Source organism: Gopherus flavomarginatus, chromosome 20 (assembly GCF_025201925.1).
Source record: "Gopherus flavomarginatus isolate rGopFla2 chromosome 20, rGopFla2.mat.asm, whole genome shotgun sequence".
NCBI classification, from domain to species: Eukaryota; Metazoa; Chordata; order Testudines; family Testudinidae; genus Gopherus; species Gopherus flavomarginatus.
The window spans coordinates 4,943,079-4,957,367 of record NC_066636.1 but is presented as its reverse complement, the minus strand read 5'-3'; the positions used below and the strand labels follow the sequence as shown (position 1 = coordinate 4,957,367).

General features: G+C 54.4%; 1 protein-coding gene across 1 annotated transcript; it reads right to left on the bottom strand.

Annotated features, from left to right (window-relative positions):
- Positions 1-3,849: 3,849 nt before the first annotated feature.
- On the bottom strand, positions 3,850-6,485 carry LOC127038453 (sulfotransferase 2B1-like). Its single transcript, XM_050931074.1, has 6 exons — positions 6,350-6,485; positions 5,726-5,934; positions 5,336-5,462; positions 4,748-4,842; positions 4,086-4,266; positions 3,850-3,959 (listed from the first exon to the last, which is right to left on the bottom strand). Exons 1-6 carry the CDS (start codon positions 6,483-6,485, stop codon positions 3,850-3,852), a joined length of 858 nt encoding a protein of 285 aa, XP_050787031.1.
- Between the last annotated feature and the right edge of the window lie 7,804 nt (positions 6,486-14,289).

Below are 14,289 nucleotides of genomic sequence, written 5' to 3'. Positions count from 1 at the left end.
TGCCCCACTGTCCAATGGGCAATATAGTGTCCTGTATCTTCCCTCATACGGCTGTTCCTCGCGCAGCACCAGAGTTTGGTGTACTGCCAAGAGCAGGGATGGATGGATGGAAGGATAGATAGAGTCCATGGGGCTTGTGAGAGAGAGTGTGTATATGAGAATAGATAGAATGTAGTTTAAATGTGGCCAGTTGTTGGCAGTTGCACTGAGCTGCCTCTGCAGTGTTCACGGGCTCTTGTTCAGATCTTGGATATCAGAGGGTACGTCTACACTACAGAATAAATTTGAATTAGCTTAAACCGATTTTATAAAACAGATATAATAAAGTCGATTGTGCGCGTCCACACTAGGCACATTGATTCGGTTGTGTGCATCCGTGGTCCGAGGCTAGCATCGATTTCTGGAGCGGTGCACTGTGGGTAGCTACTGTAAAAGAATGAGGCTAATAATGACAATTTGCATCCACACTAACCCTAAATCGATATAGTAATATCGATTTTAGTGTTACTCCTCTCGTTTTGTAGGAGTACAGAAATCAATTTAAAGAGCCCTTTAAATCGATATAAAGAGCAGTGTAGTGTGGACGGGTGCAGCATTAAATCGATTTAATGCTGTTAAAGTCGGTTTAACAGCGTAGTGTGGACCAGGCCAGATATTCACAGAGAAAGGGAGTATTTATGCTCTCATCAAAACACCCCATTCACCATATGTACCCCCCCCCCCCGCATTTAGCCTCATTTGCAACAGGCCCTTAATTTTACTTCTCCATGGCCCTTGAGGAGGGACCCATCCGAATATGTTCTCTGGACAAACACTTAATTGACTGTGTGTCCATTTTACATCATTCCATCCACCCCATTTATCACCCAGTGGTTCCCAGCCAGCACCTCCCTTTCTCATTACTCCCATGAGGCTCATGGGGACCCACCTCAGTTGCTGCCCCATTCTAAGATACCAGGGTAACAATTCCACAGGTGCCAGCCCCACAGTTGAGCTTTTTGTATTCCCAAACACACCTCCCCCCAGGTTCGCCTTTCATAGCCACCCCCCACCCACGTCACAAGGTTCCCTGGCCACGGGGTTACCCTGAGCTTCACCTCCGCCGCCCTCTTCCCCAGCCTGTCGCAATCGCAGCCAGTTGCTGTGCCAGTAGCTCATCCATTTGGTGTTGAAGATTTACAGTTTGCTTTATCAATTGCTTAGTTACCCAACCGGTCCCTAAATTCCACACACCCGACCCCGTGGTTGCTGCAGCCCACAAATCCCTTTTCCAGCAACAAGCCCATGGGTGTCCCCTCACCCACCACTGAAATTGCTGCTTCAACCCTTCTAGGGATGTGCTGTAGCTGGGGTGTACCCGGCAGGGCTGGCTTCAGGCACCAGCTGACCAAGCACACGCGTGGGGCGGCACCTTGTAACGGGCGGCTAATCTTTGGGGGAGGAGCAGCTCTCAGGGTTGGGTTTTTTTGGTTCGGCGGAGTGGTGTTCAATGCTTTTTGATTGTTTATTGCGGCTGGGCGGTGCTAAGCTGTTGTTTGTTTCTGCAGGGCGGTGCAGCACTGGGGGGATTCTTTGGGCAGGGTGGCGCTGCGCTGGGGAGGTTGTTTGGGCAGGGTGACGCGGCGCTGGGGAGATTGTTTGGGCAGGGTGGTGCAGCGCTGTGGGTGTTGTTTTGGCAGGGTGGCGTGGCACTGGGGGGATTGTTTGGGTAGGGTGGCGTGGCATTGAGGGGGTTCTTTGGGCAGGGTGGTGCAGCTCTGCTGGGGTTGTTTGGACAGGGTGACGTGACACTATGAGGGGGGTTGTCAGAGTGGGACAGCGCTCGGGCAGCGGGGGTTGTTTCAGCAGGGCAATATCTTTTTTTCTTTTTTTGCTTGGGCAGCAAAAGAGTTAGAGACGGTCCTGGTACCCGGTCCACTCACCATTCTCTAGGGTGTGCCACCCCCTCCGTGTTATCGACTGGAAAGACCCCTTCAAAAGTGCTGGTTGCATTTCCACCCACAGTGGCTTCCACATCTTTCCCAAACAGGTGGGTATTTCTGGATCCAGGCTGCTACTAGCTTAAATCTAAATTTTCACACCTTGGCATCCATATTACCTGTACGGTTACATTCTGCAAAGTGGTTACATTATCATAGAGCCGGCATCCCAGGAGAGACTTTATCCCAAATGTGATGTGTCCACAACAACTGCACACCCAGGGTTTTTCTTCTGTGTAGGTACCCTTATGATTATCCATGGTAACATCACAGGTAATAGCTAACCACTAGACACCACCTCACTCCCAGAGCCGGGAAAAGAACCCAGGAGTCCTGCCACTCAGCCTCCCCCTTCCCATTTTAATCACTAGACCCCATCCCCCTCCTATAGCCAGGCAAGAACCCTGCTGTGTGCGATAACTCCTGTAGCAAGGGCATGTGCTGCTGCCATGGGAGGTCATTGGGTGATGCCGTGGGGGTGGGAGGGGGCGGTGCAGCCCAAGGGGCCACATCACCCTCTGCCTCGGGCCCTGGACTCGGAACAAGGACAGGCAGGGTGGGGACGGCCAATATTGACCTGGCAGAGAAGTCAGCCAGCCATTGGCCAGGCAGGGTCAAGCGCATCTCCCTCCAGTCGCACCGTGTGGCCAAACAGGAGGAATCCAGCCTAGGCCAGGTGCAGAGACGGGCGGCCGGAGGCCTAGGGAGCTGGGCTGGGTGAGTCCCCGTTGGGACTGGCAGCCGGGAATGTAGAGCCATTGGCTAGGCAGGGATGAGCCATCAGGGCTTTGCTCAGAAAACTGCTGGCAAGACTCTGCCCACAAGGGGATGCTCCTCTCTACAGCCCCCGCCAGCTCCCTCGGCTCCAGCACCTTCACGGGGATCCTCCTCCAGCAGCGGCTGGAGTAGCAGCAGGCCCTCCAGGGCACCCCCCCAATATCCAGCCTCCCCCCAACATTCAAGCAGGGTGTTTATGGTATAAGTCATGGACAGGTCATAGGCCATAATTATTTGTTTCTTCCCTGCCCTCTAACCCCCATATTCCTCATTTTTATGTAATTGTGATATTGCATATAAAGCAGGCTGGGTGAGGTACCACGGGAAAGGGCACGATCTGCTGAAAGTCATTTCTCTATCCATAGACGTGTATCATTGATGCATGTGAAGTTATGACAATTGTGTTGTACGGTATGACAGCATCCTGGCCCCGAGGGGGTATTGCTGGGATCTACCTGGGAACTGGCTCACCAGCTATCACAACTTTTGGACTGGGGACGGGGGGCCTGGGCGAGAGAGAGAGAGAGAGTGTGAGTGGGGGGCGGTGTGTGTGCGTGTGCGTGTGCGTGTGTGTGTGTGTGTGCGTGTGTGTATTCCTACTGCTCCCTGCTGGATGGGATCATGTTCTGTTCATGGCAAACCCAGAGAAGTTAGATAAAAAAACCAAATCCTCTTGCTGGAAGGTTGCCACATCACCTGATTTTATTTCTTCCAATCCAGGGCCCTCACGCACAGGAACCCAAACCCAAGAGAGACAGAGCAGGCTGCTCCCTGCACAGAGGCCCATCTCCTGCATCATGCTCCAGGCTGGCTCTGGGCAGACTTTCACACTGCCCTGCACAGGCCCCTGCCTGCAAGCAGGACCAGGAAAATGCTGCAATGGACAGATTTTAAATACACTTCAGCTGAGCCGTGCCATGTGCGTGTCCTCACTGACCTCTGCCGGGTACATGCCCCAGCCCAGCTCTGCCTATTGCTGATGCCGTAGTGAGGCTGCCCCAGGGGGCATCTCCCAGGGCACAGTAAGAGAAGCAGCGCATTGATGGCACAGGGCTGGTGTATTGCAGGTACAGATGTGGCGGGCGTCAGGCCATCAGTCCCAGGGGAAGGTCAGGCCCAGACCCTGCATCCGCTCCCGGAAAACTGTGTCGAATCGCTGGCTCTGTGCCTCCGAGAGATGGTTCCTCCAGTCACCGCAGATCCCTGCAAAGCACAGGGGATATGGTCTAGGGTGCCCCTCACTCCCTACCCACAGCCCTGCCCCCGCAGCTCTGCTGATGCACCTCAGTCCCAGCTCGCAGCCCCCTGCTAGCCCAGGCCTGGACTCACCTTTCCTCAGAAACTCCCCCTTCTGGTGGTCCATGGACTCGTCCGGCATCTGGGAGAAGTTGGACATTTTGTTCCCCTTCATGCTCTGGAAGGAGGCGTTCTCCACCACCGCGGCCACTTGCTCCTCACTCAGCTCCTTCCCCAGGAAGTGGCAGATTCTCCGCACGCTGCCCTGCAGATCCTGGGGGAGACACCCGCTGCCATGAAGAGGGTGATTCTAGGGCGACAATATTATGGTCCACCTGTGCCTCAGTTCCCTCCCCGCGCAGGGTCCTACTCCCCGCTGGGCGCTGAGGAAGAGACCCTCAAGGGCAGAGGGCCTTGGCCATGAGCCACCTTGGCCACCTGAGGTCAGACCCTGTTCCAGGCCAGGGGCAGAGGAATGCAAAGGCCAGGAGGAGCCAACAGCCGGGACATGGATGCCGAGGCCTGGGAAGCTGGGGCTGCCAACAGCCTAGAAGAGCACCTCGCTGGGGGCCTGGGGCAGGGTTACGTGTGGAGATGGCTCAGGGGCGGGGTACATGTGGGGTGGCTCGGGGGGAGGCTACATGTGGGGTGGTTGGTGGGGCTACGTTTGGTGTCACCAGGGGGTGGGGTTATGTGTGGGCGTGACCCCAGGGCTGGAATTATCTGTGTGTGGCCCAAGGAGGTGGTTTCCCTACCTGCTGCAGATCCTCGTACGTGATAGAGAAGAAGTTCTCGTTGCCTTTCAGACCCATCCAGCCGGTGACGTGGTCGAACCAGGAGCCATACACCACTGTGCAGGGGAGAGCGGAACGGTGACTCCAGGGCTGGCACCACACAGCCCTCTACCCACTGATCAATTTATGATTAAAGTGGTGCCGGGGCTCAAGCAATTTTTTTACGTTCATAACTGATGCAGCCAGACCGGAGGTGCCAGGGCTCTCAACTGCCAAGCACGGAGGTGCCAGGGCCCTGAACTGCCAGGTCCGGAGGTGCGAGGGCTCTGAACTGCCAAGCCTGTAGATGCCAGGGCAGTGGCACAACTTAAGCACTACCTCCACCTATGTTCCCTCCATGGTGCATGGCCAGACGGCCATGCAACAGCTTCTTAAGCCCCACTCAACCGCCTATTAAGCGCTGGGCAAAGAGCAGCTCAGAGCTGGCTGGGGATGCACAAACTGGATCCCATCAATGAGTGGCTGGGAGCCCAGGTATCAGGCGAGGGGAGGCTGCCTGCGTGTCCCTAGCTGCAGCAGGTCCCTCGAGGGCCCCAGGGTGCTGCTCACCGTTCCCGCTCAGGAAGTCCTCGAGGAAGGAGTCCAGTGAGCCAGGGTCCTTGAAGAGGCGCAGGATCTTGGAGAAGTGGTACAGCGAGACCAGGACATCTTTGGGGCAGCGCAGGGTGTAGATGATCTGGGGGGAAGGGAGGGGGGTCACTAACAATCAGGGGAGGGGAATGCCAAGTGAACTTAGCAATTAGTCACCCAACCCGGGCCATCACCTGCCCACCCTCTGCGGGGAGAAGGATTCGCCGCACCCTGCTGCCTGTTCTTTCACGCACCCACATTGCTGTAACTCAAACCCATCAGCAGCCCTGGATTCACCCCTCTCCTGACGCACAGCCCTGTCGGTGCCCCTGAATCCTGACTTGCAGCCCCTGCTCTCCCGCCTCTCACCTTGGCCTTGGAGCGCTGAAGGGACTTGGGGAAGAACTGGATGGGGAGGTGGGAGCAGAGCAGCCGGGGCGGGGGGTATTTCAGGGCGGCCTCCAGACCCGGATCGTTCTCCACCCAGGGCGCCCGGTCCCAGTTCACCACGCTGCGCACCCAGCCGGGGTCCCCATCAGAACGGATCAGACTCAGAATCTCCAGCATCCAGCTAGTGCCTAGGGATGAAAGAGTTAATGGGCCTCAAACAACCCCTCAACCTGCTAGGTCCCCTTCTACTCCCAGAGCCGGGGAGAGAACCCAGAAGTCTTGGTCCCCAGCCCCCATCAGCTGAGGTGCATTGACAGCGCTAAAATCAGAAGCTCTCACTGTGCTGTGCCAGGGGTCTCCTGGCCCTGCCGGTGGCTCTGGAGAAAGCCGGAGGTTAGAGTGTGTCTGCAGAGAGTCAGCCCAGCACCAGGTGGGTGAGTTGGGCCCCAGGGAGCAGCCTGCTTTGTCTCACCCTGGGCTGGGGGAGGGGTTCCTGGAGTCTGGCATCTAGGAAATCAGGTCATGTGACAGGTTTGGTGTTTGCATCTAATGTCCCTGTGTGTGTCAGGACCCCCCTACACACCTCCCCCCGCTCTCCCCTACCTGACTTGGGGTAGGTGATGTTGAAGACATCGTCATCCTGCACCTGGAATTCATTCTCCACGTAGCTCAGATTCTCGGGGGAATAATCCATGCATGGGAACAGCACTCCCTTGTGGGTGAAGTATTGACGTGCCATGGCAGGGCTGGGACAGAGACAGACCTCCCGGCGTCAGTGTTGGTCCTTATGCACTACTAGGGGAGCTGTGCTGCAGGGAGCGCTGTGGAGGTCCTCTCTCCTGAAAGTCAGGGGTCTCCAGCGCCTCAGCCTGGCAATGGGAGGCTCAGCTCTGCAGGGAGCAGACTGAGGCTATTACTTGGCTTTCCCAGCCCAGAGCCAGCTGCACCTTGGCACCAGCTGAGCTGATTCCTTGGCGTGCTCCCGGAACAACTCAAGGGCCTGTGCTGATATCTGCAGCTGGGAGAACAGTCCCGTGCCTGGGGTGAGAGCCCTCTGTGAGGGTGTGTAACAGGTCCAGACCCTCTGCTCCCCCCTCAGCAACCCTTGGACCCGGGCAGAGCCAGTGCCATTCAGCCTTCGGTGGTCCTGCCAGGCACAGCGACCCTTGGACCTGGGAGGATCCGATGCCTTTAACCCCACCCAGGGCCCTGCACTGTCACAGCAGCTCATGACTCAGGGGTGCCTGTCCCTGGCAGGTCCCTGCACCCCTTCCCAGCTGTGTCAGGTGCCCAGGGTGTTGTGTGAGAGTGGAGGGGGCAGGGGTGTGGCAGATTCTATCTTCCCACCCCCACGGGGAGGGGTCACTGATCTATGTGCTTTAATGGCAGTTACTAGGGGGAAGGGTGGTGTGGGGGCTTAAGCCCCTGCTGGTCGCTGCTGAGATCTCCCTGCGCTGAAGGGAACTATCCGGGTCTCCAGACAGGGGGAGACTGGGAACGAGGACACCGTCCCAGGCCATAAGGAGATAGTATGAGTAGGTCTGTGTGTGGGATTGTGTGTACGTGTCTCCACAGGAGTTACTGGGGCCACTCCCCCTCTTGCGCCCCTGTGTGTCTTACTTCACCCTCCCTGCCCCCACAGCCACTCCACTGCCCACGGCTGGGACAGTCCTGCCCCCCTCTCCCCAGGGCTGAGAAACGCCCCTCTGAAGGCTGTGCTGAGAACTCAAAGGGTTAAAGCAGGGCCAGACCCACCCCAGCTCCCGTTCGGTTGGGTAGAATTAGACCCTCTGGGTTCCCTGTGCTGGGGAAACGGTTCCTAAGCCAAGTACTAGACTGGGCATCACCCCCAGAGCTTCGTGAATCCCCAGATCAAGGGTCAAGATGAGCTGGGACCCAGTCACGGGGCTGAGCGCTGACTCCCCTGGCAATTCAGACTGAAGAGGCTGCCTGAAATCCCCTTAACTCTTCCCTGGACCCGTAGGTGCTGGAACTAGCAGTGCAGGGGGTAACAGCTTGAAATGGTTTCCATTATATCCAGGGCTTACAGCCTGAAGTGCACGCAATGCCACGGTTCTTGGGGTTGGCTGATGGTGTCTGTTCCCCAGAGCTCCGTTCCCAGCTCTGACAGCGCCTGTGTCCCTGCTCCCCATCCCTAGTCCCCATTTCCCATCTCCTCCTTCTTAGCAGGACCAAATATACCCACAAGGCACGCCCCTAGTCCCACCCCTTACAACCTATGGTCATGTTCCGTTTTGGAGGGTCTTAAGTTGGGGTCTTCGTCCCACCCCTTGGGTATCCCCTGGGAGGGGTAAGGAGTTGGGGCAGTCTTCAACTGGGGGCTTGTATATTACACTCCCCCCATGCCCAGTAACACTTTAACTGCTGTTATCTACTCCCATTATACCAACAAACCCAGCGGGTTTAGGCAAAAGCTACAGATACCGTGTCTGTCTTTGATCATACGTATTAGTAGAACTGTATACCGAAAACCCTCCAGACAAGCCGAACTCAAAGTCCTCTCTCAGGGAAAACTATAGACCTGGATCCTACACTGACATTAATACTCCTAACACACCACCTCTTTTCTTCTAGGACCCACCTTCCCAGGTGTCCCGGCCCTGGTAAAGCATCAGACGTACGGCCACACATTTCCTGATAGCGCCAGGTATCAAGATGCCACGTGTCAGTGCTCCATCTGCCCCACTGCCCCCTGGGTGCCCTGCACTTTCCCTCCTATGGACATACTGCAAGTATATTCCAATCAGTGTCTCAGACTCCCCATAGTAATCGATCCGAGCAGGTTGGGTCTGGGTCATCTATTACGCTTTCGGTGGAGGGCCTCTTACATTACTCATATGTGACAACCAGGGGTTGTCCCCCTCAACCAGTGCAGCATACATTGCAATATTTTATTAAGATAATCTTTAAAATAAAAAAACAGTACAGAGTTTAAAGGCAGAAGTTTTTGGTTATCAGAGAATGATGTACAGCTTGTCAAGAGGTGCAAAGTTGGGTTTAAGATCAGGTGGCATAAGGAATACATGATCTGTAATATCCGCCACTGGGGGTAAAAGGTTAACGGGTCAAAGTACAGACACTGAGAACAGGGTACGTTGTTCATAGAATGGCTATGTTGGGTGTGGGGTATAATGGGAGGATACGATGAGGAGGGTGGATTGACCCTCATTTGATGAGAGTTCAGTGAGTTTATGTTTCCAGTTCATATGGTCCAATGGACAAAGTCTCTCAGTCCCTTTCTCGTAGTCGATGCAGGATGTGGCTCCGGCTCAGGGTACTGTTGGTGGCCGGTGACGTGTTTGGTGGAAGTGTCCCTGGACCGTCAGCTGGTGTCTGAGAGTAGCACACTTAATAAACGGGCCAATAGCCAGGCTAATCCACAGTAAGATTGTGAGCCCTGGCCATTGTAATACAGTCCAAGATCCAGGCCACCACCAGAAAAGCTGCTGCTCCGCCTCTGGATAGTGGAGAGAGAGCTTTGTGGTTTAAGCGTTGGTCTGCTAAACCTAAGGCTGTGAATTCAATCCTTGAGGGGGCCCATTTAGGGATCTGAGGATTGATCCTGCTTTGAGCGAAGGGTTAGACTAGATACCTCCTGAGGTCCCTTCCAGCTCCAGTATTCTATGCCAGGGTTGACATCCTTTTCACACGACTCTGGAGAATCTATTTTAAATGTGGCCAGTTGTTGGCAGTTGCAGCGAGCTGCCTCTGCAGTGCTCATGGGCTCTTGTTCAGATCCTGGAGACCAGATATTGCCAGAGAAAGGGAATATTTACATTCCTAGCAAAACACCCTGTTTACCATATATACCTCCCCCGACCATGGCCCCATTTGCAACAGACCCTTAATTCTACTCCTCCATGGCCCTCGAGGAGGGACCCATCGAAATACGTTCTCTGAACAAACACTTAACTGACTGTGTGTCCATTTTACACCATTCCATCCACCCCATTTATCCCCCAGTGGTTCCCAGCCAGCTCTTCCCTTTCTCATTACTCCCATAGGGCTCATGAGGACCCACGTTAGTTGCTGCCCCATTCTAAGATACCAGGGTAACTATTACACAGGTGCCAGCCCCACAGTTGAGCTTTTTGGATTCCCAAACACACCTTCCCCCAGGTTTGCCTTCAAAAGCCACCCCTCATCCACGTCACGATGTCCCCTGGCCATGGGGTTAACCTCAGCTTCACCTCCGCCGCACTCTTCCCAAGCCTGTTGCAATCGCAGCCAGTTGCTGTGCCAGTAGCTCATCCATTTGGTGTTGAAGTTTTACAGTTTGCTTTATCAATTGCTTAGTTACCCAATTGGTCCCTAAATTCCACACATCTGACCCCGTGGTTGCTGCTGCCCACAAATCCCTTTTTCAGCAACAAGTCCATGGGTGTCCCCTCACCCACCACTGAAATTGCTGCTTCAAACCTTCTAGGGATTCATAGATTCATAGACTCTAGGACTGGAAGGGCCCTCGAGAGGTCATCGAGTCCAGTCCCCTGCACTCATCGCAGGTCCAAATACTCTCTAGACCATCCCTGATAGACATTTATCTAACCTACTCTTAAATACCTCCAGAGGTGGAGATTCCACAACCTCCCTAGGCAGTTTATTCCAGTGTTTAACCACCCTGACAGTTAGGAACTTTTTCCTAATGTCCAACCTAAATCTCCCTTGCTGCAGTTTAAGCCCATTGCTTCTTGCTCTATCATTGAAGTCTTAGGTGAACAAGTTTCCCTCCTCCTCCTGATGACACCCTTTTAGATACCTGAAAACTGCTATCATGTCCCCTCTCAGTCTTCTCTTTTCCAAACTAAACAAACCCAATTCCTTCAGCCTTCCTTCACAGGTCATGTTCTCAAGACCTTTAATCATTCTTGTTGCTCTTCTCTGGACCCTCTCCAATTTCTCCACATCTTTCTTGAAATGCGGTGCCCAGAACTGGGCACAATACTCCAGTTGAGGCCTAACCAGCGCAGAGTAGAGCAGAAGAATAACTTCTAGTGTCTTGTTTACAACACACCTGTTAATGCAGCCCAGAATCACGTTTGCTTTTTTTTGCAACAGTATCACACCGTTGACTCATATTTAGCTTGTGGTCCACTATGACCCCTAGATCTCTTTCTGCCGTACTCCTTCCTAGACAGTCTCTTCCCATTCTGTATGCGTGAAACTGATTGTTCCTTCCTAAGTGGAGCACTTTGCATTTGTCTTTATAGAACTTCATCCGGTTTACCTCAGACCATTTCTCCAATTTGTCCAGATCATTTTGAATTTTGACCCTGTCCTCCAAAGCAGTTGCAATCCCTCCCAGTTTGGTATCGTCTGCAAACTTAATAAGCGTACTTTCTATGCCAACCTCTAAGTCGTTGATGAAGATATTGAACAGAGCCGGTCCCAAAACAGACCCCTACGGTACCTCACTTTTTATACCTTTCCAGCAGGATTCGGAGACAGTAATAACTACTCTCTGAGTACAGTAATCCAGCCAGTTATGCACCCACCTTATAGTAGCCCCATCTAAATTGTATTTGCCTAGTTTATAGATAAGGATATTATGCAGGACCGTATCAAAAACCTTTCTAAAGTTTAGGTATACCACATCCACCGCTTCTCCCTTATCCACAAGACTCGTTATCCTGTCAAAGAAAGCTTTCAGATTGCTATGACACGATGTGCTGCAGCTGGGGTGTACCCGGCAGGGCTGGCTTCAGGCAGCAGCCGACCAAGCACATGCGTGGGGTGGCACCTTGTAAGGGGCGGCTAATCTTTGGGGGCAGAGCAACGCTCAGGACTGGGGTTTCTTTGGTTCGGCGGACCTGCACTCAAGGGCTTTTCTTTGTTTGTTGCAGCTGGGCAGTGCTTAGCTGTTGTTTGTTTCTGCAGGGCGGTATGGCACTCAGGCGGTTGTTTGGGCAGGGTGACGTGGCGCTCGGGGGGGTTGTTTCTGCAGGGCGGTGCAGCGCTGGGGGATTGTTTGGGCAGGTTGGTGCAGCACTTGGAATTGTTTCTGCAGGGAGGTGCGACGCTAGGAGGGCTGTTTGGGTAGAGTGGCACAGCGCTGGGGGCGTTGTTTGGGAAGAGTGGTACAGCACTCGGGGGGATGTTTCTGCAGGGCAATACGGTGCTGGGGACGCTGTTTCTGTAGGGTGGTGCGGCGCTAGAGGGGATTGTTAGGGCAGGGTGGTGCAGCACTCGGGGGGGCTGTTTCTGCATGGCAGTGTGGCACTGGGGGGATTGTTTCTGCAGGGCGATGTGGCACTGGGGAGCTTGTTTGGGCAGGGTGGCACGGCACTCAGGGAAGTTGTGTCTGCAGAGCGGTGCCGTGCTGGGGGGTGTTGTTTATGCAGGGTGGTGCAGTACTGGGGGGCGTTGTTTGGGCAGAGTGGTGTGCCGCTCGGGGGCTGGTTGGCAGGGTGGGATAGCACTCGGGCAGCGGGGGTTGTTTCAGCAGGGCAATGCCTTTTTTTCTTTTTTTGCTTGGGGCAGCAAAAGAGTTAGAGCCGGTCCTGGTACCCGGTCCACTCACCATTCTTTAGGGTGTGCCACCCCCTCCGTCTTATGGACCAGAAAGACCCATTGAAAAGTGTTGGTAGCAGAAAACAATCAGTCCAAAAATTTATTCACAGGTAATAGCTAACCATGAGAGCCCACTCCCCACACAGAGCCACGCAAGAGCCCTGCTGTGTGTGATAGTCTCCTGCACTAAGGGCATGTGCTGCTGCCACGAGAGGCCATCAGGTGATGCCGTGGGGGCGGAAGGGGGCGGTGCAGCCCACGTGGCCACATCGCCCTCTGCCTCGGGCCCTGGACTCGGAACAAGGACAGGCAGGGTGGGGACGGCCAATATTGACCTGGCAGAGGAGTGAGCCAGCCAGCCATTGGGCAGGCAGGGGCGAGCGCACGCAACTCCACTCACACCGTGTGGGCAAACAGGAGGAATCCAGCTTGGGCCGGGTGCAGAGACGGGCGGCCGGAGGTCTGGGGAGCTGGGCTGGGTGATCCCCGATTGGGACTGGCAGCTGGGAACATAGAGCCGGGTGAACCAGGCAGAGACGAGCCATGGGGGCTTTGCTCAGAAAACTGCCAGCGAGACCCTTCCCACCTGGGGCTCTGCCCACTTGGGGCTGCTCCTCTCTACAGCCCCCCCGGCTCCCTCAGCTCCAGCACTTTCACAGGTCTCCCCTTCGAGCACCAGATGGAATGGCAGCAGGGCCTCTAGGGCACCCCCCGGCCACTGGTGCCACAGGCTCCCCCCACAACATCCCCCCCCCAAGATTCAATCAGGGGTATTTATGGTGTAAGTCATGGACACATCATGGGCCATAATTTTTTCTTTCATCCCTTTCACCTGGCCATGACGTTTACTGAAAATGTCCATGAATAAATCGTAGCCTTACTAATAAATTATGTACAGCGCTAGCATAGGCAGGCGGTGGGGGCGCAGGGTCTGTGACACTCTGTGCCTTGGGGGAGCGCCCTGTAACCCCCATATTCCTCATTTTTATATAACTGTGATATTGCATATAAAGTAGGCTGGGTGAGGCATCATGGGAAAGGGCACGAACTGCTGAAAGTCATTTCTCTATCCATAGACGTGTATCATTGATGCATGTGAAGTTATGAGAATTGTGTCGTATGGTATGACAACATCCTGGCCCCCGGGGGTATTGCTGGGATCTACCTGGGAACTGGGTCATCAGCTATCACACCCTTTGGAATGGGGGTGTGGGGGTCTGAGGGTGCGGGGGAGAGAGAGAGAGACTGTGCGTGTGTGCACATGTGTTCCTGCTGCTCCCTGCTGGATGGGATCATGTTCTGTTCATGGCAAACCCAGAGAAGTTAGATAAAAAAACCAAATCCTCCTGCTGGAAGGTTGCCACATCACCTGATTTTATTTCTTCCAATCCAGAGTCCTCACGCACAGGAACCCAAACCCGAGAGAGACAGAGCAGGCTGCTCCCTGCACAGAGGCCCATCTCCTGCACCGTGCTCTAGGCTGGCTCTATCAGTCAGGTTACCTGAGCTTCTTAACCCTTTACAGGTAAAAGGATTTTGGTGTCTCTGGCCAGTCGGGATTTTATAGTATTGTACACAAGAGGGCTGTTACCCTATCATAGCTATAAAGGGAAAGTATCTCCCAGGGCACAGTAAGAGCTGTGGGTGGCACAGGGCCAGTGTATTGTGGGTGCAGATGGGGCGGGCACAAGGCCATCAGTCCCAGGGGAAGGAAATGCCCAGACCCTGCATCCATTCCCAGTAAACAGTGTCGAATCGTTGGCTCTGTGCCTCCTACAGATGGTTCCTCCAGTCACTGCAGATCCCTGCAAACCACAGGGGAAATGGTCTAGGGTGCCCCTCACTCCCAACCCACAGCCCCTGCCCCCACAAGCTTTTGCCCATGCCCCTCAAACGTATTAGTAGAACTGTATATCCAAAACCCACCAGGCAAGTCGAACTCAAAGTCCTATCTCAGGCGAAACTGCAGGCCTGGATCCTACGTTGACACTAATACTCCTAACATGCCACCT